Here is a 26,594-nt window from a genome sequence, read left to right as displayed (position 1 = left end):
TTTAATAAATGCATTTTTATTTAATCATCATGTTTATATGAGAGAGGGGAAATTTGAGAAAGAAGTTATTTGGGGGAATTACAGTAGGAGTTGATGTCAGTCTGGGCTGATCTCTGCAATTTTTTTTTTTTCCTTCAGTCTTACAGATTTATGATCTCTTCTTTTTCTGATAGCAAATGGTGGAGCTGCTCAGCTACAGAGATCAAGAGTGTGTGTGTACAATGTTATTTGAAATTCTGCTTTCACTTTAAAAGAAACTTAGGGGCCTAAGAGTAAGAGTGAAAGAGCCACTACTATCCCAGCAGTGTTGGATGGCTTTCCTTTCTTGGTGGTGTTTTCTGAAATTTATGTTAATTCCTGGTTCTAAGGACAGGTACTTTTCCTCCCATTCTCTTGTATTGCGGTGTCGAAACGTTCCTACCAGCAGGTGGAGAACGAGTAAAAAAGGCAAATTGACTGAATGATGGCTCCGCTTTATGAAAGGTGACCTTTTCAGAGGTTTTCAGAATATCTAAATTCGTTTTTCCTGTTCTAAATCTCACTTCAGCATATCCTGTTTAAATAGTGTTGGCTGGGCAGTGTATGCAGAAAAGGGCACTTGGAGAGAGATTTCCTGAGCTGCAGGAACCTTTGAGGAAAAGCTGATGAATGGGCAGAGATGTTACAGCTGCCCAGCAGGACTCCAGTAACACTTTTTGTACCTGGAAGAGCCACCATGTGAATCTTCTCCACAGGGATGAACAAACTCCAAGACTTCTCCAAGCCTTGCTAAATCTGATCTATCCTTTCATGTATATCGAACTGACAATTCCTACCACTAAGCGAGAGGAAAGGTTTGAGATTAGCACGTTTGCAGTCTATAGTTGCAGTCTTTATGGTCTGGTTCCAAAAAGCTTTTTTTTTGTCTTCTATTTTGAGGACTTTGCAGGTAACATACCACAGGATATCTGATGGTTAGGTTTTTATTTATTTTATTTATTTAGCCTAAGTTGGTCTGGCCTTAACCATTGGGCATGCAAACTAGAGGTCAGTTTTGGGCTGCTTCTTGGGGAGTCAGCAGCAGGAGAAGCTGGACAACCTTGAGCTGTGCTGGAGGCCAACCTCTTCTGCTCCTGTATCCTTTCCTTCTCCAATAAACAGCAGCTTGTCAGTTCTGTCAGAGTCAGTTCTGCTGACTCTCCTTTCTTCCACACTTGAAGAAATCTGCAGTGCTCAGGTTTCTGCAGGACCATGACGTTGTGGGGTGGCAGAGGCTCCCAGCCCAGCTGTGCGAGAGGCATCTGGCTGGGCCATGCTGGCTGGTTTGCCTCCTCCAGGGAAAAGGCGCTGGGCCAGATTCAGCTTGTTAACTTCCAGCTGGAGCTTACAAGCTAGCCTGTCCCAGCAGCATGAAGAACTGGCAGCCGACATCGAGGAGGTAAGCATGGAACCACAAACTGCTAGAGAACAGGAGAAATTTGAAGCATCTCTTAAAGTATTGATTGGACTTCTATAGTATGCAGAACTTATCCAGTAATCAGTTGTCAATTCTGCATCTGCAACTGAGATAGCTAGGACTTGAAATCAGCCAGCACTGTGAAACAAACTCCTTTGCTGGCTTTACCTTGGCATTTATTTTCCTGTCCCTTTCCCATGAGAGCTTTGTTCCACATCCATTCCTCTGCACACCACCTTCTCCAAGAACCTTTCCTTGCAGCCTGAGGAAGTGGTTTAACATCGGATACAGACACATGCACACAAGCGTAACATCCCATCGTTAGAAAAGGAGTGTGACTTCCTGTGCACAGTGGGATCAATGGGGGTGGGAATAGCACAGTTGCTAAAATGCAAACAGCAGATAGGCAATCCCCAAAGTATATAAAATTCCTATAATTTAAATGACTAAATCAGCTGAATGCTGGTAAATGTTCCAGTGGTTCATTACAGAATCTAAATTCATAACCTGCAGCCTTTCTGACAACCAAACTTGGACTGTGGAGGCAAGCAAGGGGGGATGGGTGAAAGAAGTGAAAAAAGATAGTAGGTATGTTTTTAAGCATCTTACTACTCAAAGTTAATTGCTGTTTTTCTGTCAACTAGAAACAAAGATGGGGAACCTAGCTGCAGCATTAAAAGATTTCTTTGCTAGGCTTCCTATTTACTGTATCTCTGCTTCTCATTGTTAATATGCATCTCGTACAGTAAAGAACTGAAATAAAGGCCTCAAGTCAAAAGCATCCTGGCCTGGAGCAAGGTTTCTTGTGGTACTTTTTCCTCTGATAAAAGAGATGGTTGCACAGTGGCTGCAGGAGTACCCAGTAAGACAGCATTTGTCTGGAACTTTATGAGGAAAGGAAATGAGTAAGCTGAAGGTGGTACAACAGAGTTCTGTGATGGACCAGTTGAAGCCCTTAGAGGTCTTAGTCCTGCAGCAAATACTAGTGTTACCTGTGCTATCAGTAGGAAAAAGGCTACAAGAAAGACCACATTGATGTTTGAATAGAAAGGGAGAAGGGAGATACCAACTTGATCATAGTTAGCTGCATGAACCCAGAAAAACACTTCAGCCTGTTCGTTACCAAGCAAGGTACTTCTTGCTGCCCAGCCAGCTATTTATGGTAAAGAAATCCATTCTTGTAAAGAAATGGCATAAAAACTGCTGTCTTTTTATCTGAGACTCCTTCTGAGCCTCATGGCAGTGCAGACTTTAAGAGTACAACTTTGACTGAGAGTTATGACAGGCCTTTCTTTCTCTCCTAATCACCACATTCTCCAAAAAGACCCCCCTCCAAATAAAAAAGTATTGTTCTATATTCCTTTTTCTCCTGTGTTTTTGAATATGATAAACTAAGTTTTACACTTAGATAACCTTGTGTGCCTACAAAATTTTATTTAGATGTCCACGTTCCTAAAAATAGCACACGAATGAAGTGTTCCAAGCAGCAAACCGCAGCTTCCTGAGGTAGCAGTGACTGCAGTGCAGTTTCTAGTTCAAAGATTTTTGTTTTATAAGTGATGTAACATTGCAGTGGCTATGTCCAGTTTTACAGCACTGCTTTGCTGTGCACTGTTTGTTTGTGCTCCTGTAATGATACTTGGATACAAAGCATATGTCATTAGTTGGCTAATATAACAGAAGATTGCTAAGGCATATGTTTTGTGGTATGTGTGCCCACTCCGCTACTTAACGAGGCTGTTTAACCTATATGTTGTTTCTAGCCTGCAATGATCAAAATACTGCCTACACATTTCAGTAATATATTTTATCACTTGCATACTAAAATTGCACTTACTTTTGCAGAATATATCTAAGACTGAAAGTCTGAGTTTGGTAAACTTAACTCTCAGTGCAAATTGTTTTCCTGGTGTCTAAAGCTCTGCTTGCTCAAACAAACTCTTTGGTAAAAAGGGATCTGGCTGGGATTCGGTTGCCAAATGTGTTTAGAAAAGGCATCGTAAATGATAAATAATGATTTCAAGTTCATTTGTCTGGGACAAATCCAAGCACGATATGTGTTATGTTTCAAAATTAATGTGGCAAAATGAGGTGGAGGGAAGTAGAGGGGGAAGAGTGAAATGGTCATTTAGCAATACCGAAGTACTTAATTTTCTTGACAAAGTTCTTAATATTTTAAAACATTTCCATCTTTTGGACAGAAACCATACACTCTCTAATTACTGGCAATAAAACTAAGTGAAGGATTTAAGACCTATTACTGTTACAGTTGGAGGAAACTATAATTAAGGCTGGCAAGACTCTGTTTCCTTAAGAAAACAAGAGTATGCAGACAGCTTTTAAAAGGCAATGGTAATTATTTTTCCCACTAGATTTCTATATATTGATAAATGCATGTTCTCCTCCTCAACCAGTAAGTTAAGCATTAAAGTATATCCTCAGTAACTTCTTAATTTGTGTTTTTGCATGTGCTATTTTAGCTCTAAGTCAATTTATTTAGTTGTGGTCTTGCTGGGACAGAATCACAGAATGAATTTTCTATTAAGGAAAGCTGTTTTTTTCAGAATGCAGCATCTGATCTGGTGAGAACAAAGTTGATAAAACACTGATTTAGTTTTTGGCCAACCCTGGTATGTGGGTTGCCATTGTGATCCAGGTCTTCAGCAGGTTTGGGTTAGCAAGGTGCAGAAGCTAGGAGGAGCAAAAGCCAGGGCAGCTGACCCAAGCTGACTAACAGAAATATCTGTATAATAAACCTCATACTGACTATTAATTGGAAAGTTTGCTGGGGGTGGCCCTCTTTCCTCAATGGTCATCATTTGTGGAGGGCCTTGCCTGTCATTCTGCTCTTGAGGCCTACTCCCGGCTCTGTTGTGACTATTGCGCTTTCGCTGGAGCTGTGCTGTTTGCAGCTTTTGACATCCAGCATTCACTGCTGGGAACGCACAGTTTGCTGTATGGGCTGAGTATAACTTTGTGTACTTTATGTTAATATTGGTATTCATATTAGGTTTTAATTATTATCTTATTAAAGCTGTTTCTATTTCAACCCCCAGGTCTCCTTTCCTTTTTCCGATTCCCTTTCCTGGGTGGAGAGGGGTCATTGGGTGAAAGAATGACTGTCTGAATGGAGACACTCATAATGGTTATTGTAAATTAGGATTCTTCTGTATCTTATATCTTCTGCTGATTAAAAAAAAAAGAGAGGTGTAGAACAAATTCACATTTAATGGATACGGTTAAAAAGTAAGCTGATTCTAAAATCTTGTACTTTGCATGTATTTGCATGCCCTCTTTCATAGCCTGTCTGGTTCCAGTGAGCCAGGGAGACTCTGTTACTACTGCAGGCAATAGCAGGAAGATTGTTAGTCATAAAATAAATGTGGGTGCACTGAAGTATTGCCAGTCAGCAGATCATTACATGCAACCAAGTCTAGACCGTCTTTGGAGCACTGCAGAAACCAGTAGCATATTTATAAGTCCTTTCCAATCTAGTGGGCTTCCCTAGTGTAGTATTTCATATCCAGGAAAGACGCCGTGGAGACTGAAGCTGGGAGTGCTGTTTGCTACAGCTCCTGTGCTCTGAGGTTCTCACTTTACCACCATACTCCAGTGCTTGGCTGCCCCAGTAGCTTCCCAGACATTGTGGGAAGAGCAGACTGGTGTGTCTCAGTGCCGGTCGCTGGCAGCTTCTCCTTAGCCCACTAAATCCTATGAAAGGACACGAGTACCTGGGAAGCCCTGGGGATGCCAGCTCATGTTCCTGATCCTATGGGAATGAAATAATCTTGGCAGGTGGGCAGCATCAGAACTTGGCTTGTTTTTGAAATATTTCTTCCTACTTTAATTTGCATGGTAATGGAGACTGAAACAGCAAGGTCTTCTGTGAAATGAGATTTTATTTTCCGTGCATGGAAATGACAAGACCATTTTGTAACAAGATTTTGTATTATTAAGTAGATTCAGATGAACAGCTATACAGTTAAGGAACAGAATACTTAACTTGTATGTGGAAAGTCATACAACTAGTGGTGTGGAAGTATAACATGACATAAAATTCCCTTCTGCTTTATATAATTTTTCTAATCAACTACCTTTTTCATAATTGTTATTAAATTGACCAATTGTTGTTTGAATAGTCAAGCATTTTTGATGATTTTATTTAACTTGATGAGGTGGAATTCATGGCTCAGGCATATAACCAGTTCATTTTGTGAGTGAGATCATGTAACTAGAACATTTTGCATGTGAGTGAGTTTTTCTTTGAGCCAACTTCATCAGAAACTGTTTGTCCTGTTAGACCTGTCTACAGGTAAACTGGTTGACATAGAGCTGTGAAGAGGAAGTGTAATGTGTTCATGCATCCTTCTATCTGTCTCTCCAGATATGAATGAAGTAATTTTTAAAAGCTAAATTAAAATGAATTACAATGCAACAAAGCAGAGCTAAGCATAGCACAGTGTTTTCGTGCAGGTATATGACACAACTATGTTTTTCTCCATCTTTGGAGACTACCTGAAAGGAGGTTTTAGTGAGGTGGGGTGTTGGTCTCTTCTTTCAAGTAACAAGCAATAGGACAAGAGGAAATCACCTCAAGTTGTGCTGGGGAAGGGTTAGATTGGATATTAGAAAAAAATTATTTACTAAAAGAGTGGTCAAGCATTGGAACAGGCTGCCCAGGGAAGTGGTGGATTCACCATCCCTGGAGGTCTTTAAAAAACATGAATATGTGATACTTCAGGACATGGTTTAGTGGGCATGGTAGTTTTGGGTTGATGGTTGGACTTGATGATTTTGGAGGTGTTTTCCAACCTTAATGATTCTATGATGGACGAGGCAGCTGTTCAACAAGAATGTAGTGGAGAGTGAAGGAAATCTGCATTTTTGGCAATTGTTGATTCTTTCTCAGTTTCTTATTTTTACATGTAACCAACCCTAAAAAGGCAAACAAAATATTAAAACACAAAGTGTTGGAAATTATTTTCCAGGTCACAGGTTACAATTTCAACTAGATTCATGTTGTTATGGTTCCTGCTAATATTTCTGGAGTTAGAAATCTGTCAGTGTTTCCATTTGGAAAACAAGGGGAAAAAAAGAGAGCTGAGCTATAACTGTATATAGAAATATGTTCCCAGCCAAAGCATGCCACGTGAGGTTGTTGCTGAAAAGCAGCTGAAGTCTGGCAGCTTTGACATCAGAGGAACATCAACAAGACTGGGAAATCTGCTTTCTGACTGTGCTGCAGGCCTAGAAGCCAGGCATTGTACAACAATAGGTACATGGTGGCTGTTTGGGGTCTGCTTTTGTGGGTCACTCTGTGAAGTATCAGGTCTGGATGGACAGTTTTGGGTTTTGTAGATTTCTCTAGCATTAGGTTTTGTCATGCTCTGGATGTAATTTCATAAATTATACTCTTGATGGATATTTTGTATCCATTTCCTAAATCTTTTGTGCAATTGGTCCTTTTCCTCTGGTTCACCACAACTTAAAGTAGCTCCAGCACACTCTTCCAATTTACAACATCTCCCTGACTCGCCAGCTGGTCTCCACACAGAGCCTTCGTGCTCCAGGAAGGAAGACTTGGCATTAAGTGAGTCTGGGGTTAATGAAAGCATTGGAGTGGGAAGTTGTAAAAATCAGATGGTTATAGTAATTATAAGGGGCTATATGCTGAGTTTAATAGCACCACGGGGGATGGTGATATATGAGGAGTGTAGGAGGAGAGAATGGGCATAGGAAGGTGCCATTACACATTCACATTCACACACACACACACACACACACACACACACACACATATATATATAGATAGATAGATAGATAGATAGATATCCCTCTTCCCCCTCCCTTTTCATTCCTTCTTTGCAGCGTATTTTATATCCTTGTACCAGAATCCCAGTCTGACCCAACTGCACTGCATCATCAAACAATCATTACAGAAAGCTTGCAGATGGGGGAAGCTGTTTCCAAGACCCATTCCTCTTCTCTGGCTGCAATAGAATATGTTAAGTCTGATAATCACAGGTGATTTTCTCTCTTGCATTTTCTGTGGTGATTCCAAATCACCTACTTTAATTTTCATCTTGATCAGACACTTACCTGCTTCATTTTATGTTTAAGTAGATGTAAGACAAGGTTTTGTAAGGGAAAACAGTCACAAAGCTAACATCACCTTTGATTTTGGTGTGTCCCATGTGCAGAGTCAGTGTCACATGGGCCAGGGCTGCTGCTTGGGTTGAAAGTGTGTGTAGCTGGAGCCTACTGTAAAAGGTTGAAGGTGATCACCAAATTACCATCCCTGGCTGCTTGTGATGACCAGCATGGAGACAGTCATGGTAGGCTGGGAGTTTACAGCTCTATGTGGAGGCACTGGCAGTTGCTGTATGTGCAGGCCTTGGTGCTCCCATCCCTCTCTCATGGATGCCATGCCACTCCTTGATCTTAGTGAGCTGGACCACTGTGTGTCTTGTTCCCTGACCCTGACTGTAAGGAGACCCTGATTTTACTTACTAGGCATAAGAGGACACCAAAATTAGGAACCGTCTGCTCTTTTGGATCATGCTATATCTGGATGGTTGTATTATTAGTTGCTGAAAATGAGTGTTTAGGCAACAGTTGACAGTACTACTGATTATATTTTGAATTAAAAACCAGATAAAATAATCTTGAAAATACATTAAAAAACTTTTAAAGATAGTCTTTCTCTGGGACTATCTTGCATGCATTATCTATCATTCCTCATGGAGTTAAAAGGTGATTATTTATCTTGTTGACTTTGCAAAGATAGCATTGTGAAACAAAAAAAAGCTTCAGATTCCAACTTGTGTACTTAAAGAATAATGAAATAACATTGCCCTGGAAAACTAAACTCTGCCTTTATTTACATCTCCTTTTAGTTATGAAGGCTGTGTTTTTTAAGTAGTTTGATAGAAAACATAGTGAGTACACAATCTTTGAGGGAGATACAAGCACCTTCCATGTCATGATTTAATTAGTTGTTTTGTAGGGCTGGTTTTGGCAGGGAATATGTATGCATGTGTATATGTGTGGATGTACACATTTACATGTGTGCAGCTTCTAACTTGAGCAAAGTTTGTTCTGGAAGTCCTTGAGGCACAAGTGTGGAATGCTACAATGTTGATTTTGCAGTCATTTTGGAGAGGAGCTGTACTTCGAAGGATATTCTAAATGTATGACTTATTCCATTTTTTAAAAAAATTGTTCTATACTTTAGGTTAGGAAAGGTAGTTTTTTGCATGCTTCACAATATCACGAAATAATAAAAACAAATGAACAAAAGCCCAAGAGTGTAGAGATCACACGAGTAAAAAAACCCTACAGTTTCAGTTTAAGTAGCTTTTTGTTTAAATATCAATTTAAATATCAGTATGTTTAATGATGTCTTTTTCAGAGGCAAAAGTAAATGTTATAACTTCCTAAAATTTTTTCTCTGGTGGTAGAGATGAAAATGTGCTTATGATTCTCAGCTGCAGCTTTCTGTTAGAAATATCTCCCAAAAATCTTAGGAAATTACAAACTCAAGTAAGTCTGGGATACATGTAAATATTTTACTTTCTTCCTGTGAAATATTGTGTGAAGAAAACAGGTGTATTAAGGGATCACTTACATGCACTCTTCTCAGTGTATGTGCTTGCATTCCTATATGCAATGAAATAAATCTGTTAGTCATTTTCACTTCTTATTTTAGAGGCCAGACCTGTCCACACTAAGGCTTCTTTTCACAGATAGTTATGTAAATAAAAATTTAATTATATTTTATAGGTCTTATTTTTTTACTTCAGACAAGTAGAAATGGCAGCATGTTTAGTACTGCTATTTTTTAGGTGGCTCTTGTGAAATGACAGTGTGTCTAGGATTGTCTTCACCCAGATGACACTTTCTGGCCTCTTCATGGGCTTTCCTAGTAGTCCAATTTTTAAAGAGCTTTTGCATATATTTACAGAAAACTCATCTGCTTCTAGTGGGAAGATATGTTTTCTTTCTTCCCATTAATTACTTGGAGTTAAAAATCTAGTAATGAGCTCTGTAATCATGATATGAATCAAAAGACTGAGTTAAAGACCATAGTTGCACCAGGTACTACCCAGTCTTTCGTCTGGAAAACTATTCAAGATATTTATTATTAAGAAAACTTTATGAGGAGATTCATGATTGATTTGGTCCTGGCTCCTACTGACTGACTTGAAATTATTGGTGTCTGGTAATGTACAGCAATATCAAAATTAAAAAGCTGTTTGAATATCTTCCTGGTTTCAGGCAATTTATTTGAAAATTCTGGTCTGTGTTTTTCAGTAGCTATTTTTTCAGTGATTTATGCAGTTTTTACCTCTGGTGATCTCTAGGATGAAATGTTCTGAGACTTGAGGGGAGAATTTTGAATATATTATTTCTTTCTCCTGAAATACACCAGAAATGAAGTTTTTCCATTTTTTGAATATATATATATTTTTTTTAAGAGAAAAATTAAATGATGTAATTTCTTACTTTAAGTCACTGACACTCCTCTGATTCTGAGATAGTGAAGTGCTGTTTTCTCAATTTTAAGAATGAGGAATTCAGAGTAAGAATAGATAAGTTACTTGCCCAAGTCGTGAAAACAACTGTGGCTCAGTTATTCCTTGAACCTAGGTGGGCCTTATCCTAAACTGAGGTCCTCTCAGAGGTACAGCCTTTATAATACAAGAGAATAAAGAATAAACTGATTCTTTTAGCATGTACTAATTTGTTTTTTTAAGACCAGGAAGGACTGTTGTTATAATACATTGCCAAGCGTTATTATGTTTTCCTCAGCTGTATGCAGTTTAAAGACTCAAACTAGCACAGAGCACTTTAGTTCACAGGGCACTAAACTATGTGTCACAAACCACAGCGGCGACCAAGCAGCCACAAAACACTTACAGGTCCTTGGAAAGGCAAGACTAACTAAATGAAAATTGCCCAGACAGTCCCAGTAGGTGAACCATGTCACGTGCCACAAGTCTATGCTGGTTTGATGGAAGAAAATTCCTTTCTGAATGTAATCTGGTGACTGGCTTGACTCTGGGTATATAGAGGACATATACAAACTAGACATGAGTATTGATCCAGCATGTTACTTGCCCCTTGTTATGGCCAGTCTCTGGTCATTCAGAGGAAGAAAAGGTAGTTTCCCAAGAATGAGGGAAAATTAATCTGCCAGTTGCATTTTAAAGTCAGTGGCCTTTTTAGATTACTGGCTGGGCTCTGAAGTTTGAGACTATATTTGATTTATAACTTATCTCCTAACAGGCATGTGACTACTGAGGGCAGTCTGGGCAGTCCTGGGACCAGGAGAGCCTCACTGGCCATGTCTACTACAGAAAGAAATGAGGTCCAGAGGGGTGCATTTGCAGAACTAAACATCTAGTACTGGGGACCTGATGCCCATGTGTTACACACTTCAGGGTTTTACTTTGGACTAGCTCTAATCTGGTCCTGTGAGCTGGATGTATATTATTTGTTGAAGAATGTTAGGTGTACCCTTGTAACATATTTTCCAGTTCAGATTCATTTGAAGGAAATGCAGCCCCAGGACTGGTCTGGCATGTAAAGCAAACCTCAGTGTATAGGAATGATTTTGATTCCTGATATAAAAGCACACTGATGATCCAAACTGTGAAAGACACTTACAGTTCCTGTATTCTGAAGTGCTTGCATGACATCTTCAGGGGCAAGAACCAAATACTTTACTGTATCCCAAGTACCATGATAGCATATAACTTTTGAAGAAGGGAGTAGTTTCCCTAACAAGAGCTTCAAGTCAGTCCAAACCTCTTTCCATTCCCTTCTCCCCCTGCCTCCATCTTACAGCTAGCAAGTTCCAGGGTTTACTTGCAGGGTGGGCACATTCTGTTTTATTTCAAGTCCAACTTAAGCTTCCAGTCATTATCAGCAAGATGAGCTCCTGCCCTCCCTTCCCCTGGATAGTTGGTATTTAACTTTGTTCAACTGCATTTTTTGGGTTGTAAATTTTTAGTCAAAACTTGAGGTGACTCTGTACCAATAGCGGTTCCTTCTGATGCCTTATTACCCCATCAACTTCTGTCATCTGCAGACTGTGCCAGCAAAGATTTCATATATTCTTTGGAACTTTTTTGGTAAGCAGTGATTCTTTCTTAATATGGTATAGACTTAGAGATTAGTTGGTGAGTAGGGTTTTGAAATCAAAATGTCATATACTAAGTCAGATGATTTGATGAAATCAAAGTATAACTCCCTGACAGTTTTCTTTCTTCCATGCTCATAGGAACAGTTTATTTTGATCGAAACCCATGCTTATTCTATTTATCTGTCTATTGCATATGTATATGTGTGTATTTTGTCTCTACTTATCAATGATGCCACACTTTGTTAAAAGGTTTTGTTTTTCCTTCAAATTGATGTCAGGTGAATCAGTCTATAGTTCTCTGCTTGGTCCATAGGCTGTCTGGGCTCTTCTCAGTCTTCATTTATTAAAAATGCCTTTATTTAAAAAAAATAATTATAGAGGGAAACATTAATTTAATGCATTTAGCAATTGACTGGTGGTGATAGTTGTTTAATTTCTTTTTCTCTTTGGCAAATGGTCTTACATTTCTTCTTTTTGTATGGATGGCAAACTTTTGGTGACAGCTATGTTATCAGATTGGGTGGATACATCCTGCTTGATTCCAAACATGAGATGTAACTGTTAGACTCTTTTGCTTTCTCTCTGTTATTTTAAGTGTTAGAAATATGGTTTGTTATTTTGGTCTCTATTCACTGTTGAGTTTTGGGATTTGAGGGCTTAGAGGGGTGGGGTTGGTTGTTTTTGGTTGTGTTTGTTTGATCCCTTTAGGTTATTTATCAATTATCTCAATTTTTTAAACTTGCATTATTTGTCTTGTTTTTCCATCCTTTGAAAGCTGTGCTTTGATACCACTTCCACTTTTTTTTTTCTTAGTCAGAATGGTCTTTTTTGCCCCCCATTTTTTTTGTTTTGGTATTTGTGATACTATGTCTTGTTATTCATCCAGTAGAATATCCTTAAACAACTACCAATTTTAACTCTTCCCAACAACTAATTTTTGTTTCCAGTCAATTATGACAACAAGTAATTTAAGCTTGGCAAATTTGGCCCCTGCGAAGTCTGAAATGATCACATTTCTAGCATATGCTGTATACTGCTTGTACAGTGCAAATGTAGCCAGTCCAAAACTCACAGGTACCTTGTCAACTGCTAATTTTTGATCACATTTTTGTTTGGTGGTTGTTTTTTTCTTTTCTTAAGAGTTAATCTAATTTTGAATTGTCCCATAATAAGCATACAAAGGTAGGGCTCTTTATAAATACCAAAACGACCCCACATTATTAAAGAAACTCTAGATAAATTTCTTTAAATGCTTACGTCAAACATACCAGATTTCTCTAATGCCAAAGTTTCCTGGGATGCTATTTTTCTTTCCTGATATTTGATGGCTAAGGAAAAATTTATCCTGGTTTCTTGGGAGGACTGGAGGTCCACCAGTACTAATGTTTTAGTCTGAGTGAGCTTTCTAGGCCATGGAAGTGCTGCACTTCTGTGTGTGTGTGAGACACGAAAGGGAAATGGTGTGTCTGATGCAGAATACGGCCCCATAATCGCTTGTGAGAGTCTCACCTTCTGGGTCAAGGGGCCATGTGTGGGATTTTCAGCATTTGAACATACAGCCCTTTCTCCTTAGTCTTGGTAATACAAAGTGTGTGTCTGTATCCAAATTCTCATTCTTGGAGAGTGAAAATGGAACATCTGTTCTGGTGTCAGAGTAGGGCTTGTGCTTGTAGGGAGGTCCTCTGCTTGCAGGAGGCAGGAAGTTTCCACCTGTTCTTCTGGAACATTTCTGCTTTCTTCAAAAGAAAGGTACCTCTGGGGGGAACTTTCAGGGGTTTTTGGCCAATGGTGGACATTGTTTTATGCTTTCCTGAATTTCAGGTTTGATCTGAGCTGCACTGCTACCTATAGGTCTTTTCCTATGGGGAGCTTTTTTCTCTTAAGATGGCTTGCTTTCTGTGGGAAAGGATCCTTCCAGCTGTGAAGATATCCTTTTAGGTTCCCTTATTTGCAATTCCTACACGTTTCCAAGATGTTTTGTTTCCATTTCATTAATATTTGTTTCCTCCCTCCATGGAATCTCTTGTGAAATGGAATATACCTGCACATCCAGAAAACTTTCCATATCCCTGTGTGCTTTGTTACCTGTTTCTTCTCCATCAGAAGTGTGTTGCACATCATGTAGCTCAACTTGTGTCCTTCTTCAAGAAGGAAGTGAAATCTGTTACTTCAGATGCAGGTCACAGGACCATAGGATAAGTCAGTCTGGAAGAGACCTCTCAAGCAGGAGATTGAACCTCCCTTACCAAAGCAGGGTCAGGTGTGAGGCCAGACCAGGTCAGTTCGAACTTTATCCAGTTGGGGCTTGAAATGCCTGTGCCATCCTTTACCTATTCAGGAGTACCATGATGCTGCTTGGAGTCACAGGATCACAGAATGTTAGCAGTTGGAAGGGACCTCGAAAGATCATCCAGTCCAACCCCCCTGACAGAGCAGGATCACCCAGAGTGGGTCACACAGGAACACATCCAGACAGGTTTTGAATGTCTCCAGAGAAGGAGATTCCACAACCTCTCTGGGCAGCCTGTGCCAGTGCTCTGTCATCCTCACAGTGAAAAGGATTTTTCTTATCTTGAGGTTGAACCTCTGATGCTCCAGTTTGCACCCATTTCCCCTTGTCCTGTCACTGGACATCACTGAGAAGAGCCTGGCTCCTTCCTCTTGACACTCGCCCTTTACAAATTTATAAACATGAATGAGGTCTCCCCTCAGTCTCCTCTTCTCCAAGCTAAAGAGACCCAGCTCCCTCAGCTGCTCCTCGTAAGGGAGATGCTCCACTCCCTCCATCATCTCTGTGGCCCTGCACTGGACTCTTTCAAGCAACTCCCTGTCCTTCTTGAACTGAGGGGCCCAGAACGGAACGCAATATTCCAAATGCGGTCTCACCAGGGCAGAGTAGAAGGAAAGGAGAACCTCTCTCGACTTCCTGACCACACCCCTTCTGATACACCCCAGGATGCCATTGGCCTTCTTGGCCGCAGGGGCACATTGCTGGCTCATGGTCATCTTGCTGTCCACCAACACCCCCAGGTCCCTTTCTGCTGTGCTACTTCCCAACAGGTCAGTCCCCAACCTATACTGGTACATGGGGTTGTTCCTCCCCAGATGCAAGACCCTACGCTTGCCCTTTTTGAATTTCATTAAATTTTTCCACACCCAACTCTCCAGCCTGTCTACGTCTCGCTGAATGGCAGTGCAGCCTTCTGGAGTGTCCGCCACTTCTCCCAATTTTGTGTCATCAGCAATCTTGCTGACAGTACATTCTGTTCCCTCATCCAGGTCACTGAATATATTGAATAGTACTGGTCCCGGTATCGACCCCTGGGGGACTCCACTAGATGCAGGCCTCCAACTGGACTCTGTGTCATTGACCACAACTCTCTGACTTCTTTCCTTCAACCAGTTCAGAATCCATCTCACTACCAGATCATCTAGACCACACTTCCTCAGTTTAGCTGCAAGGATGCTATGGGAAATGGTGTCAAATGCTTTACTGAAATCAAGATAGACCACATCCACTGCCCTACCATCATCTATCCACCTCGTTACATCTTCATAAAAGGCTATCAGGTTGGTCAAACATGACTTCCCCTTGGTAAAACCATGCTGACTGCTCCTAATGACCCTCTTACCCTTCATATGTCTGGAGTCAGCGCCAAGATAAGCTGTTCCATCACATTTCCAGGGATGGAGTCTTGGACTTACTGAAACTGGGTACTTGCTGGAGTAACTACGTCATCCATCTAGCTTTGAATTTCCTTCCTGGTCAAGAAGAAAAGAGTATTTCTTATCTACCTAAGGCTTCAATAGAGTTAACATGGACTCAGCCCAAGTATCCCACTCGGGGCCTTGTAAGTGCTATGGGTTTTCTAGCACAAACGTAATTATTAAGTACTCTCTGTCAGCTGTTGTAGCTGAGGAAGCACAGTGCTGTGTCTATACAGTACCTAAATCAGTTTCTCTACAGCCTTGTCATATCTGCCTGGAGACTACCTGCCCAGTACTCTGCAACACTGTGGGGAGCAATTTTACTTACTTTAGTGTGGTCCAAGCTTCACTCTCAACCTAATGCCCAACCTGAAACCCAGGTTGCCTGCATCAGGCTTGGACATCTGGCAGATCTTCTTGTACAGACCCCTACTGAAGCTTTGCTCAAAACTAGCTTTGCTCAGTGTAAGGACCTGTACATTTCTTCTGCAAAATTTCTGATACTGTGAATATAACTTTACATGCATTTAAAGTTTCATGCTCAGCTCCTTATGTCTGAGGCGATTAAATCTTCTAGACTATTCCCAACTATCTAAATCTTACATGTCTTCATTCTTAAAGGTAACACTTTCTGTACCTTTCAGTTTAACAATAATTTATTTTTTTTTTTTTGTAAGAAGAGCAAAAAACTCCATTTGCATGCTGTTCAACATTTCAGAAGTTTGGTATTTAGGAAACACTAAGCAGTGTGTTCACTGCTTTATAAACTGGAGAAATAAGGCATGTTCTTCACTGCCACAGATTTACAATTGCAGTCAGGTATTTATTTGTTTGATGTTTCCTTTACATGCCAGTTCCTGTTGTACAATAAAATGTGATAGTAAACAGTAGTTGGGCACGTAGTCATTAGTTTAGTGGTGCTTAATATAACAATGAAAATAACTATATAGTCTTTGTCTCTGATTATTTCTGTTGGAATGGCCCTATGGCTCATCTAGATTCAGAGTCCAGATTTGATGTCTATCACTTTTAAAATATGTTGAATTTAATCTTCCAGGAAGTGAAAAGAAAGACTTGAGCTCCTTCTCTAGCTACCTTTTTTTTGTTCCTCAATGTTCTCTACCTTTTTAGGAATTGTTCAGTAAAAGAGTGAAAAGGCAAAGTGAAATATCATGCATCATACATAAAGTCTTCTTATGCATCATTGTACTTTGTGCCTTAAACAGAGTGTTCTGGATCTTCACCTCTTTAGCTTTAGTCCTTCCAAAAATGCTTTGTCTTCAGCGGCTTGGGTGGATCTGGAGCTGTGTTTTTGTTGGAATGCCTCTACTTTGGAACCCTGCAGTTTTCAGTGCTTGGAAAAGATATAACTTACAATAGAAGACAAAGTAAACACATTATCAAAGGGGAAAAAAAATTAAACCTCTGTTTATTCACCTGCATGCTACAGATGAATTTTATTCACAGCAGCTAGCTGAAATATTCTAGATATTAAAAGACTTGGAAAAAGACTTCAGAAAAAAAATGAATTTGTTTAAATGCTTGGACTTTATTCCAATAGGATTTGTGTCCCAGATGTTGATTTGCAGCAGCAGTATGCTGGATGGAGTTGTTGAATGTGACATCAGGTAGTGGCACACAGAATATATATATGGGGAAAATGTACTCCTGTGCATTACTGTGCAATTTTGTAATTAAGAAATAGGCCGTGACAGCCTGTGCATTTGTGGATGACTATAGCATGGGAACCTGAAATGGAAAGGGTTGAGACTGGTGTCCAAGTGAGTTTTAACCACCTGAGAGGTGGAAATTCACTGCCTTGTGGACTTCCATTGACAGAACCTCCCCACCAGCATGGTGTTAAGAGGAAAGTAAAGGAGCATTAGTATTTTAATTTTGTTTACCTTTGTAGCTTCCACATTGAAACCATATATAAAGAGTTGGTCCAAGGTATAGTAAGTATCTGGAAGCAGTATTACTATTTATTCTCTACTAGAAATGGAACTACCAGCCTCTGAGCATCTGCTCATGCTTCTCAATGTGATTTATTTTCAATGGAAGGCAAATAAACTTCCCACTCAAAATAAGCTGGGGAACGTGGGGGTTGTCATGTACTGTCTTCCCTGCCTGCCTCTTCCTACATACAAGGTCTAGAAGGAGCTCCTGGGCCTCATACATAGGCGAGATATAGGAGATAAATGAAACAGAGATAAAGCCTTCACTGAAGAATGCAATTTTCAGAAGCTTGTTTGGGAGGACACATAGATTGGTTCTGAAAATTCCCAGTTCCTGCTGGAGATGGTTTAGGATAGGCTCTGTGCACACAGAGGGCTCCCCGTGCCGAGGCTACTCAGCACTCACACTCTGAGCTGTGACTGGTGAGTGATAGAGTGCTGGCCTGGTGGGATGGGAGCTGCAGACATCCCTTGATTGAAACCCACCCGCTGTGCCACTGAGGCAGAAGAGCCCCGCAACTACACGAAGGGTGTGCTGGAGAGAGACGGATATTGGGGTAGATCCTAGGGGTAGAGCAGACTGGGAGCCTGGTCTCTGTCCCATGAAATGATTTATACAGTTTTTATCAGATGTAATTAATCTGTGCTGTTGCTAGAGGTAATGACTTGTGGTGCTTTGCCTACATACCTGATTTGTTGGGGTTTGGGGAACAAGCCAGAATGTCAGATGTGATTGCTTTCTTCTTTTTAAGTAGTGGCTTTGGGGGATTTCTATTTTGAAATCTATAGACCTGCAGAAAGCTTAAAGTGTAATTAAAGTAGAATCTAAGTAAGAGAAATTGGAAGGCAAATTATCCTTCAAAAGTATTGCATGTTAAAAATCCTCTTGAGTTTGTTCATTTGGAGTTTTTTGAGGTTACTACACATGAAGCTACCTTAATTTAATCAAATCACAGAATCACAGAATATTAGGAGTTGGAAGGGACCTTGAAAGATCATCCAGTCCAACCCCCCTGACAGAGCAGGATCACCTAGACTAGGTCATACAGGAACGTGTCCAGGCAGGTTTTGAATGTCTCCAGAGAAGGAGACTCCACAACCTCTCTGGGCAGCCTGTTCCAGTGCTCTGTCACCCTCACAGTAAATTGTTTTTCCTTATGTTCAGATTGAACCTGATTGATTGCTCCAGCTTGCAACCATTTCCCCTTGTCCTGTCATTGGACATCACTGAGAAGAGCCTGGCTCCTTCCTCCTGACACTCGCCCTTTACAAATTTATAAACATGAATGAGGTCAGCCCTCAGTCTCCTCTTCTCCAAGCTAAAGGGACCCAGCTCCCTCAGCTGCTCCTCATAAGGGAGATGCTCCACTCCCTCCATCATCTCTGTGGCCCTGCGCTGGACTCTTTCAAGCAGTTCCCTGTCCTTCTTGAACTGAGGGGCCCAGAACGGAACGCAATATTCCAAATGCAGTCTCACCAGGGCAGAGTAGAGGGGAAGGAGAACCTCTCTCGACCTACTGACCATACCCCTTCTGATACACCCCAGGATGCCATTGGCCTTCTTGGCCGCAGGGGCACATTGCTGGCTCATGGTCATCCTGCTGTCCACCAACACCTCCAGGTCCCTTTCTGCCTGGCAGCTTTCCAGCCACTCGTCCCCAAGCCTGTAGCCCTGCATAGGGTTGTTGCAACCAAAGTGCAGGACCCGGCATTTGGCCTTGTTGAAGCTCATATAGTTGGCCTCAGCCCATTGATTCAGCCTATTCAGGTCCCTCTGCAGAGCCTTCCTACCCAATTATCCAGAGCTTATAAATTATCCTAAAGCATAAAACTACCTGAGGGAAATTTATGTAAAGCTTATATTATGGGTTCTTTTACAGAGACTAAAGATGTCAGATAAGATAAAGAATTTTGAAATCTGGAGTAGACAAAACTGCCCACAGATGTGCAAACAGTACAGAGATGGGCATGTGATGGCCATGTTTCAGGACTGTTGGACTACAGGGTTGCTAAAAAAGCATAGTTCTAGCAACTCGTAAGCATACGAAGTGGAAGTCATCTTGGAGGGACTCTTCTCAGTGTGATAATAACTGAAGCAGCCACTTTACAAATCATCAATTTAAATGTATTAAAGGAAGTGGCTGGTCCATTTGTTGGTGTAATGCAATTTGTTACTACAGTTGAAATGGATTGGCCTATAAATTAAAACTCAGAAATGGGATTGGTAACATGCATGTGAATGTGCATCATATGAGACTTATGAACACCAAATTTAAGAACACCAAATGTAACACTAAGGGTGGAGGTTTGGCTTTAAGACAGATGACCTGTGAGGGGTATTTGTAGCTGGCCTGTGTGCCTTAAAATTGGTGGAAAAGCGCTATTTTAGTTTATTTTATTTTACCTTTTTTGTCTCTATATGCATTTTGTGTCTGTGATGCTTGGAACTTTTATTCCCAGTCTTTCAAGTGTGAATGATGAATTACTCTGTCAGTGACAGTAGGAAGGCCTAGGATAAAAGTGGTGAATTTGTGATCAGCAATTGGCAATAAAAGGTAATATTTCCTAGGACAGGTTAACAGGAAGAGAGATGCTTACCTCTGCCTATTTCTATACTTGGTTTTAGGATGGCAGGTGATGGAGTAGTGTTAGTGACCTGCAGAACAGATGTTGCATTTTGGGTTTTTGTTTTGTTTTGTTTTGTTTGGGGGTTTTTGTTTGTTTGTTTGAGTCTTTGTTTTGGTTTGGTTTTTTTACATCTGGTAGTCAGAAAGGACTTCCTGTGCATAAAATGTAAATTGTTGACAGTGCTGGATTTTTGGACTCTAAGGAGAAGTAGTGTCACTGGGGAACACTGAGGAAATAGAAGAGGTCTGAGCAAACAGGCTGAGGAAGCATTGCTGCTCCATTTTCAGGGAGAGAGGAACTGTCCCCAAGGAATTGAGCAGAAAGAAATTGTGGAGGAGGATTCACCTCAGAAATAGAAGGAGGATGCAGCATTTAGTAGAGTTGAGGGCGAGTGAGGACTGGTAGGCCATGAACAGCAGACAGAAGAGGGCAAGGGGAGTTAAAGGTTTCCAACTGATAGCAGATATCCAGAAAGTCAACTATGAGAGATATCTTTGAAATATCCAGATGTCTGAATGAAGAAGGATGGCTGAGAACTCTGTGACTGGCAGTTCAGCCTGTCAAAAAGTCAGAGATCACTCAGAGTAATTAGTTTATTGAATGCTAATCGGTACATTTAAGTATGTAAAATATTTAATAAATATGGATGGATTGGCAATCATTACATTTTACTACTCTTAAAGTTAGTATGGGATACAAAGATTATCACGTAAGCTTACTATACATATCTTAAATGTTACATGCATGCAAAGAAATGTCACTTACCAACCCATTTATGTCTGGTGTCAGGTAAGGGGTCTCTCTGCCTTGAGGGCTGGGGTAACCTTGAGATGTGTTCCTACTCAAGGGGAGATTGCCACCGTGCAGCCAGCTGCTTTGGAGGGAGAACTCAATGGATCCTGATAGTTGCAGACACTTACAGCATGAAGTAGTTGATTTGGAGTCAGATTTTCTGCTGTGTTCATGTAGTGTTGGCCACTTACCAGCCCAGTCTCCAGCCAAACCATTCTTTTTTGTTCTGGTGCTCTGTTCTCACACAACAGCATTAACTTTGATTAGGCCTACTTGCAGGGCATCTGCCTGGACCAAAGCTCAGTTAGTTCAAACAGGAGGAGTGCACTGAAAACACAGTCCAGTTGGAAAGAAAAAAACCAATGAGGTTCTCAAAATATCTAAGTAACCGAGACATCCTGAAACCAACATATAATGTGAATTTATTGATTAGTAGACTTATGAATTTGGTAGTCAGTATCCAATGCTCCTAATGCCTGTAGTCACTAAATATTGCAGAATAGCTCAAGATGTAGGTGATTTCTTGAGACTTGCCAGGGTGCTGAAGGACAATAATATCTAACTGATCTTCACAGTGATTCTCCCTACCATGATGCAGATTGGACAGGGCTTTGAGCAACATGATCTAGTGGAGCATGTCCCTGTCCATGGCAGGGTGATTTGGACTAGATGATCTTTAAGGTCCCTAACAACCCAAACTGTTCTATGATTCTGTGATGGTGGGGAAAACAGTACAGAAAATTCTGAAAGTATTCAGCTGGATAGCCATGTAATAAAAGTAACAAGTTTTGATTTGGAAGTGGAATAAAAGTCCACAGTCTGTTGAATATGGGTGAAATGAAGGTAAGTCTTCTGAGGCCTGGACTAGAATCACCAGGACATTGTATCAATAAAAGAGAATGAAATGAGCTGAAAAATGAGAGTAGTTCAAGCATAAAATTATGATATTGAAAATATAATTAAGACCTCCAAAGGAAGTGAAGAAATGGTTTCATAATAAGCAGGCAAAATTGTTCACTTATGAGCATGAAGTTGTTAAGATTTAGCCAAACTCATTGAAATAAAATGCCACCCCATAGTCAGTCTGTCTTCAGGGGAATAGTGGAGAACATGGGGGTTTTCTGAGCTGTGGGCAACTTCAGAGAAAATGATCCTGAGTGTGTTTTGAGAAAGATAGCACTGGCTGATCTCCTGCGAAACTGGCTGCTTCCTACCCAGAGCAGGGAGGTACTTGGGAAGTGGTGCTTCTATGGTCAGCACTTACATAACACATGAATGTTTCATTTGAATTGAATGAATTACTCAGGAGAGTAATATCTAGGAATAGTAGAGAAGTTATATCACTTCTGTGTCTGGCACCGGTACAATTGCTTTTCCATTACTGAGCTCTTTTTTTGTTGTCCATAGGCCTGTTGATAAAATGACAAGAGCTTGATCAAAGGACTGGATACTTTGCTTTGCGGTGAGACATGCTGGAATCTTTCTCTGTTTATCTTACCCATGAGAAGGCTAAGACTTGACCTGATCAGAGTGTCTATGTTGGGGGAAAAAACATTGAAGAACTGTTAACAATCTGGCAGGCAAAGATATAAAAAGGTCCAGTGGTTGCTATTTGAAGTTAAAAATTCCACTTCAGATTTTCAACAGTGAAAGTGATTAGCCTTTATGATATCTTAACAAAGGTTGTGGTGGTTTCTTTACCACTGACAATTTAAATATCAAGATTGAATGGTTTCTTAAATGATACGTTTTAGTAAAGCACAAGTTCTGTGGGTTCTTTGTACAGGACATTGGGCTAATTGGTCACAAAAAAACCCTTTGACCTTGAATCTCTTAATTCTTTTAATTCAGGACAATGACTAGAGTCAAGCTGGTCATTTTTTTTCCTTCCCTTTTTTTTTTGTTTTGTTTTGTTATTGAAGTTTTCTGTCCTAAACTTACTTTTGCTTTTACACAGATCTAATGAAAAATAGGCATTTTTCTTGACCAGCTCCTGTTCATAGCCCATCAGATGTTTTTTTAGCTATCATGACCTCACAGTCTTGCAGCATTACTACCTTGGTATACTGTACAATGTTGGTGAATCTATAAGGCTGTATTTTTGTTCCATTCTTTGTTACTCTAAAGACATATGCCAAGCATGAGTGTATTTTAGTTCCTTTTACTGGGATGTGGGATATCTTTATAGCTTTAATTGAATTCAGGATTATGAAATCTACTCTTTCTGCAATAAGTGCAGCTTGTCTTTTAGTTGCTTCCCTCCTCTGAGGCCCATCTGCATACCTCATGTTTGCAGTGGTAAGTGTCCCAGAGACACTCCTGCCAGGTCTGGACTAAAATCCAATTACCAGCATTTAGGTAGCTGCAAGTCAGGGCAAGACTGCCATTTAGGTGGCCATTGAACCAGTAAGCCCAGCTTCTGACTTCAGAGAGTTCAAAAGCCCAGAGACTGCCAGTGACACATTGACCAGGCAGCAAGCGATATTAGGAACATAATGACCATGTTAGCCTGGCCCTCTAAAGAAATGATGTTTAGGTAATAAATTTTTCTACTGCCTGTTTCTCTTCCAGGCCTTCCTTTTTCTCCAATTGGTTCTGGATTCATTTGTCCATTTCACTCTGTTTTTTACAGAAGTGTAAAAATACCAGGTTCTTGTGGTGAGCTGAAGCACCAGGCTCAAAAGAGGTTTGTGACACCTAACAAGTGGGTATACAAGAAAGATACAAATTAGTAGCAGTTGTGGTATGGGCCACAAGACGGTAAGATCATAGGAAATAAAATGCTCTTAGTTCTCTTGCTGACAAAACAACTTGTATTCTTGTGGGGAACAGGCTAGACTAATTTTGTACTGTTAATTCTCTTGTGATTTCAAATAGTCATAACAATTCACTTAAGCCATATTACTGAAGCGTTTTTTAAATACATTTGATCCAGACAAGAGTTAAAGTAATTAGCTGACATTAGATTTTACTTGATATGATTCCAAACCATGAAACTTTGAACACCCTTAGAGTTCAGAAGTGTTTCATTCAGTGTTTGGGTACTTGTCTGTGTTTTCAAGTAACCTTTTCAAACTTGGCAAATTTAATCCCAGATTTAAAAGAAAATGTGTTTTTTTTTTCTTTAAATATAGAGATGTTTTAGAGTATAGTTGTAGAAGCAGCAAGCAGAAGGAATAGAAAATGTGTTTTCTGTATAAAGGTGTGTTTGTTTGCAGTGTTCCCACCCGGGTACATACTCATGTGCCTGTACAAAACATTGCTTCTGCTGCAAGGACCTTACAATCTGAACAGACAGCCAGGGCAATCATGCGCTCTGAGACCTGGAAGATGGTGCTAACTTAGAGCATGTGTGCATTTTCGGTTTTATGATGTGACGACAGCAGTGCTCTGACACTCATTAACATTTGTGGGCCTTGTGGAAGGAGCGAGTTTCCATGAGGGATTTGGCTGGAGGAAACCTGCCTGCCTGGCACACGGAGTTGAAGAGGGTGTTCCAGACAGGATCGAAATAGAGATGTGAGAACTGAGAGAAGCATGATGTTTCTTTTACATTGTGTGTCACACAGCTGGTAACTCAGAATGTGACTGACCATGTTTTGTAAGCTTGCTATTTTTTCTTTCAGTCTTACTTATGAAGAAATTCAAAAGGAAGTGTATAGATGTTTCTGCTGAACAGAGAGGCATTTACTTCCTCCTTCAAAGAGCAATTACATGAGCTAAATTACAATTTAAAAAGCTGTGTGTTATAAGAAAGCTTTGTATTTGGTGTGTTAAGAAACCAAGATGGAAAGAAAAGACTTTGGGTTGGGGGTTTTTGTGGGATTTAATTATAGTTTGTATACATAGGGGCAAAGAAGGAAAGTTAAGCTGGTATCACAGAATCATATAATAGAATCATAGAATGGTTTGGGTTGGAAGGGACCTTAAAGATCATCCAGTCCAACCCTCCTGCCATGGGTAGGGACACCTCACACTAGACCAGTTTGCCCAAAGCCCTGTCCAACCTGGCCTTGAACACTTACAGGGCAGGGGCATCCAAAACTCCCATGGGAAACCTGTGCCAGAGTCCCACTTCTCTCAGAGTAAACCTTTCAAGACGACATGCCTATGTGATGCCAAAAACACTGCTATGGTATTTGATACATTAAAGTATATGTTCAGCCTGCAAATAGTTTAATAGTAAAGCATATAATGGTTTCCCCTGCTCTGGGACAAGTTGAACTGACAGAAAGTCTGCAGAAGTCAGTATGCTCCCCATGCAGCTTGGAAAAGAATACAAGCAACAACAAAGTGGAAGAATGCTGATTCTGTGATATATAATTCACAATAACTTACTGTATGCAACATACCTGGAAATTATTCAGTTTGGTGCTTAAGCAACAAAGTGGGAAGTTTTCAGATTCTTTCATAAAGTTTACTCTCTGTGTTACAGCACACAAATCATATTCTCTCGCCTTACCATTGTATAATTCTTTAGTGGTATTTTTTCCCCTGATGTGGTAAAGAAAGAAAAGGAAAATATCTGATGCATTTTTGGGTTTTTATTATACCTTAGTTATAATTTAGGTTTTATTATAACTAGGGGAGCAACAGGGAAAGTCATCACAATGTGACCATTAACTGTGCGACCATCTTGAACTCTGTTATCCAGATTACACCTGTGAGTTTAATAATAATTCATTTAAGTAACAATACATGTGTCACATCTATAATGACTCACAGCTGAGCATTTCAGAGCAGTTTACAAGTTTTGATGAACTGTATCTCACAGTGTTCCTCTAAAAGGGGAAAAAATACAGGCATAGAAATAAAAAATAATTTAAGGCTGCATAGGAGATAAAGAAGGAGAGTCTAGATGTCATTGTTTGAGGAACCTAAACACAAGTTGAAATTTTGAGATCAACATATACAACTTACAAAATTAATATATTATTTAACTTGTTAATATATCTTGTGTTGACCTTAAACTCTGAAAGAAGGGCTGTCGATCTCCTGAACAGACAGTAGCACAGGATAACGGAGTATCATTTTATGCTGTTAGCTCCTTTTCATGTGACAATATCTTAGGACAAAGTTATGGCTGAAGCCCTGGGAAGTCAGCAAAATTAAATTTGTTTGCAGAACAAAGGGTTATCAACAAAGGCATCTAACCAGCAATAGAAAAAAGAGGTACTTGAGGATAGTAATGTGTGGATAGTCATAGAGAAAGGAAAGTTGGACAGTAGTCAAACTGAGATACATTTTGTAGCCAAGAAGTCTTGAATTTTAATGGGATTCAGTGAGGGAAGGTAGACATTAGACCCATATGGGCACTACAAATGTGTCTGCTGAAGAGCATAATCACTGCTCCCCAAACCAGACTACTGAGAATAGTAGCCTTTGGCTATACTCATGCTGTTCAGCAATTGGCCTCCCTAAGCCATAATCATTTATATCCTTCTCTCTGTTCAAAGTTTCTGAAATAATGCAAGGGTTGTACACCATGCTTGGATCGTGTTTTCTTATGACAAATGTTTCATGTTGGATGGTGTGAGTGTAAGGGGTACCCCTAATGAAAGGGGTACCCAGGTGTAAGGGGTAATTCCTGCTCTAGTGGGCTAGAAAAGGGTATAAGGACTTCATGGCAGAGTGGTGCTGTCTTGTTCATGTTGCCTACTTGGAGGATTTATTGGAGCAAACACTCCTAGGGGCATATATGAGTTATGTTTTGAAAGGAGTTAGCTTTCTCCAGAGAGGAGCATAGGGCTAAAGTGACAACTACACAGGGTGGACAGTCAAGGGTGAAGCCTGGAGTGAACTGGGTAGCTGAGTTATTTGGTGTCAGTACTGCATAGCTGCTTAAGGGGGATCTAGAGAAAAAATAAATCCTTGATTTGGGGAAGAAACAACATGCTGTATGTGAGATCTTTACTTCAGCTGATTCAAA

The 26,594-nt window shown here is 40.3% G+C and overlaps 1 protein-coding gene across 1 annotated transcript in view; it reads left to right on the top strand.

Annotated features, from left to right (window-relative positions):
• Positions 1-6,577: 6,577 nt before the first annotated feature.
• RSPO2 (R-spondin 2) overlaps positions 6,578-26,594 on the top strand; it is a gene marked incomplete at its 3' end in the record, with an annotated part of 35,843 nt that continues 15,826 nt past the window's right edge. The window contains 2 exon segments of the mRNA XM_010179678.1: positions 6,578-6,710; positions 7,636-7,770. Of these exon segments, the coding sequence (XP_010177980.1) occupies positions 6,578-6,710; positions 7,636-7,770 (268 nt within the window).

Source organism: Mesitornis unicolor, unplaced genomic scaffold (genome assembly GCF_000695765.1).
Source record: "Mesitornis unicolor isolate BGI_N332 unplaced genomic scaffold, ASM69576v1 scaffold2220, whole genome shotgun sequence".
In the NCBI taxonomy this organism is placed as follows: Eukaryota; Metazoa; Chordata; class Aves; order Mesitornithiformes; family Mesitornithidae; genus Mesitornis; species Mesitornis unicolor.
The sequence above is the reverse complement of the archived record's forward strand: the minus strand, read 5'-3'. Positions and strand labels throughout refer to the sequence as shown.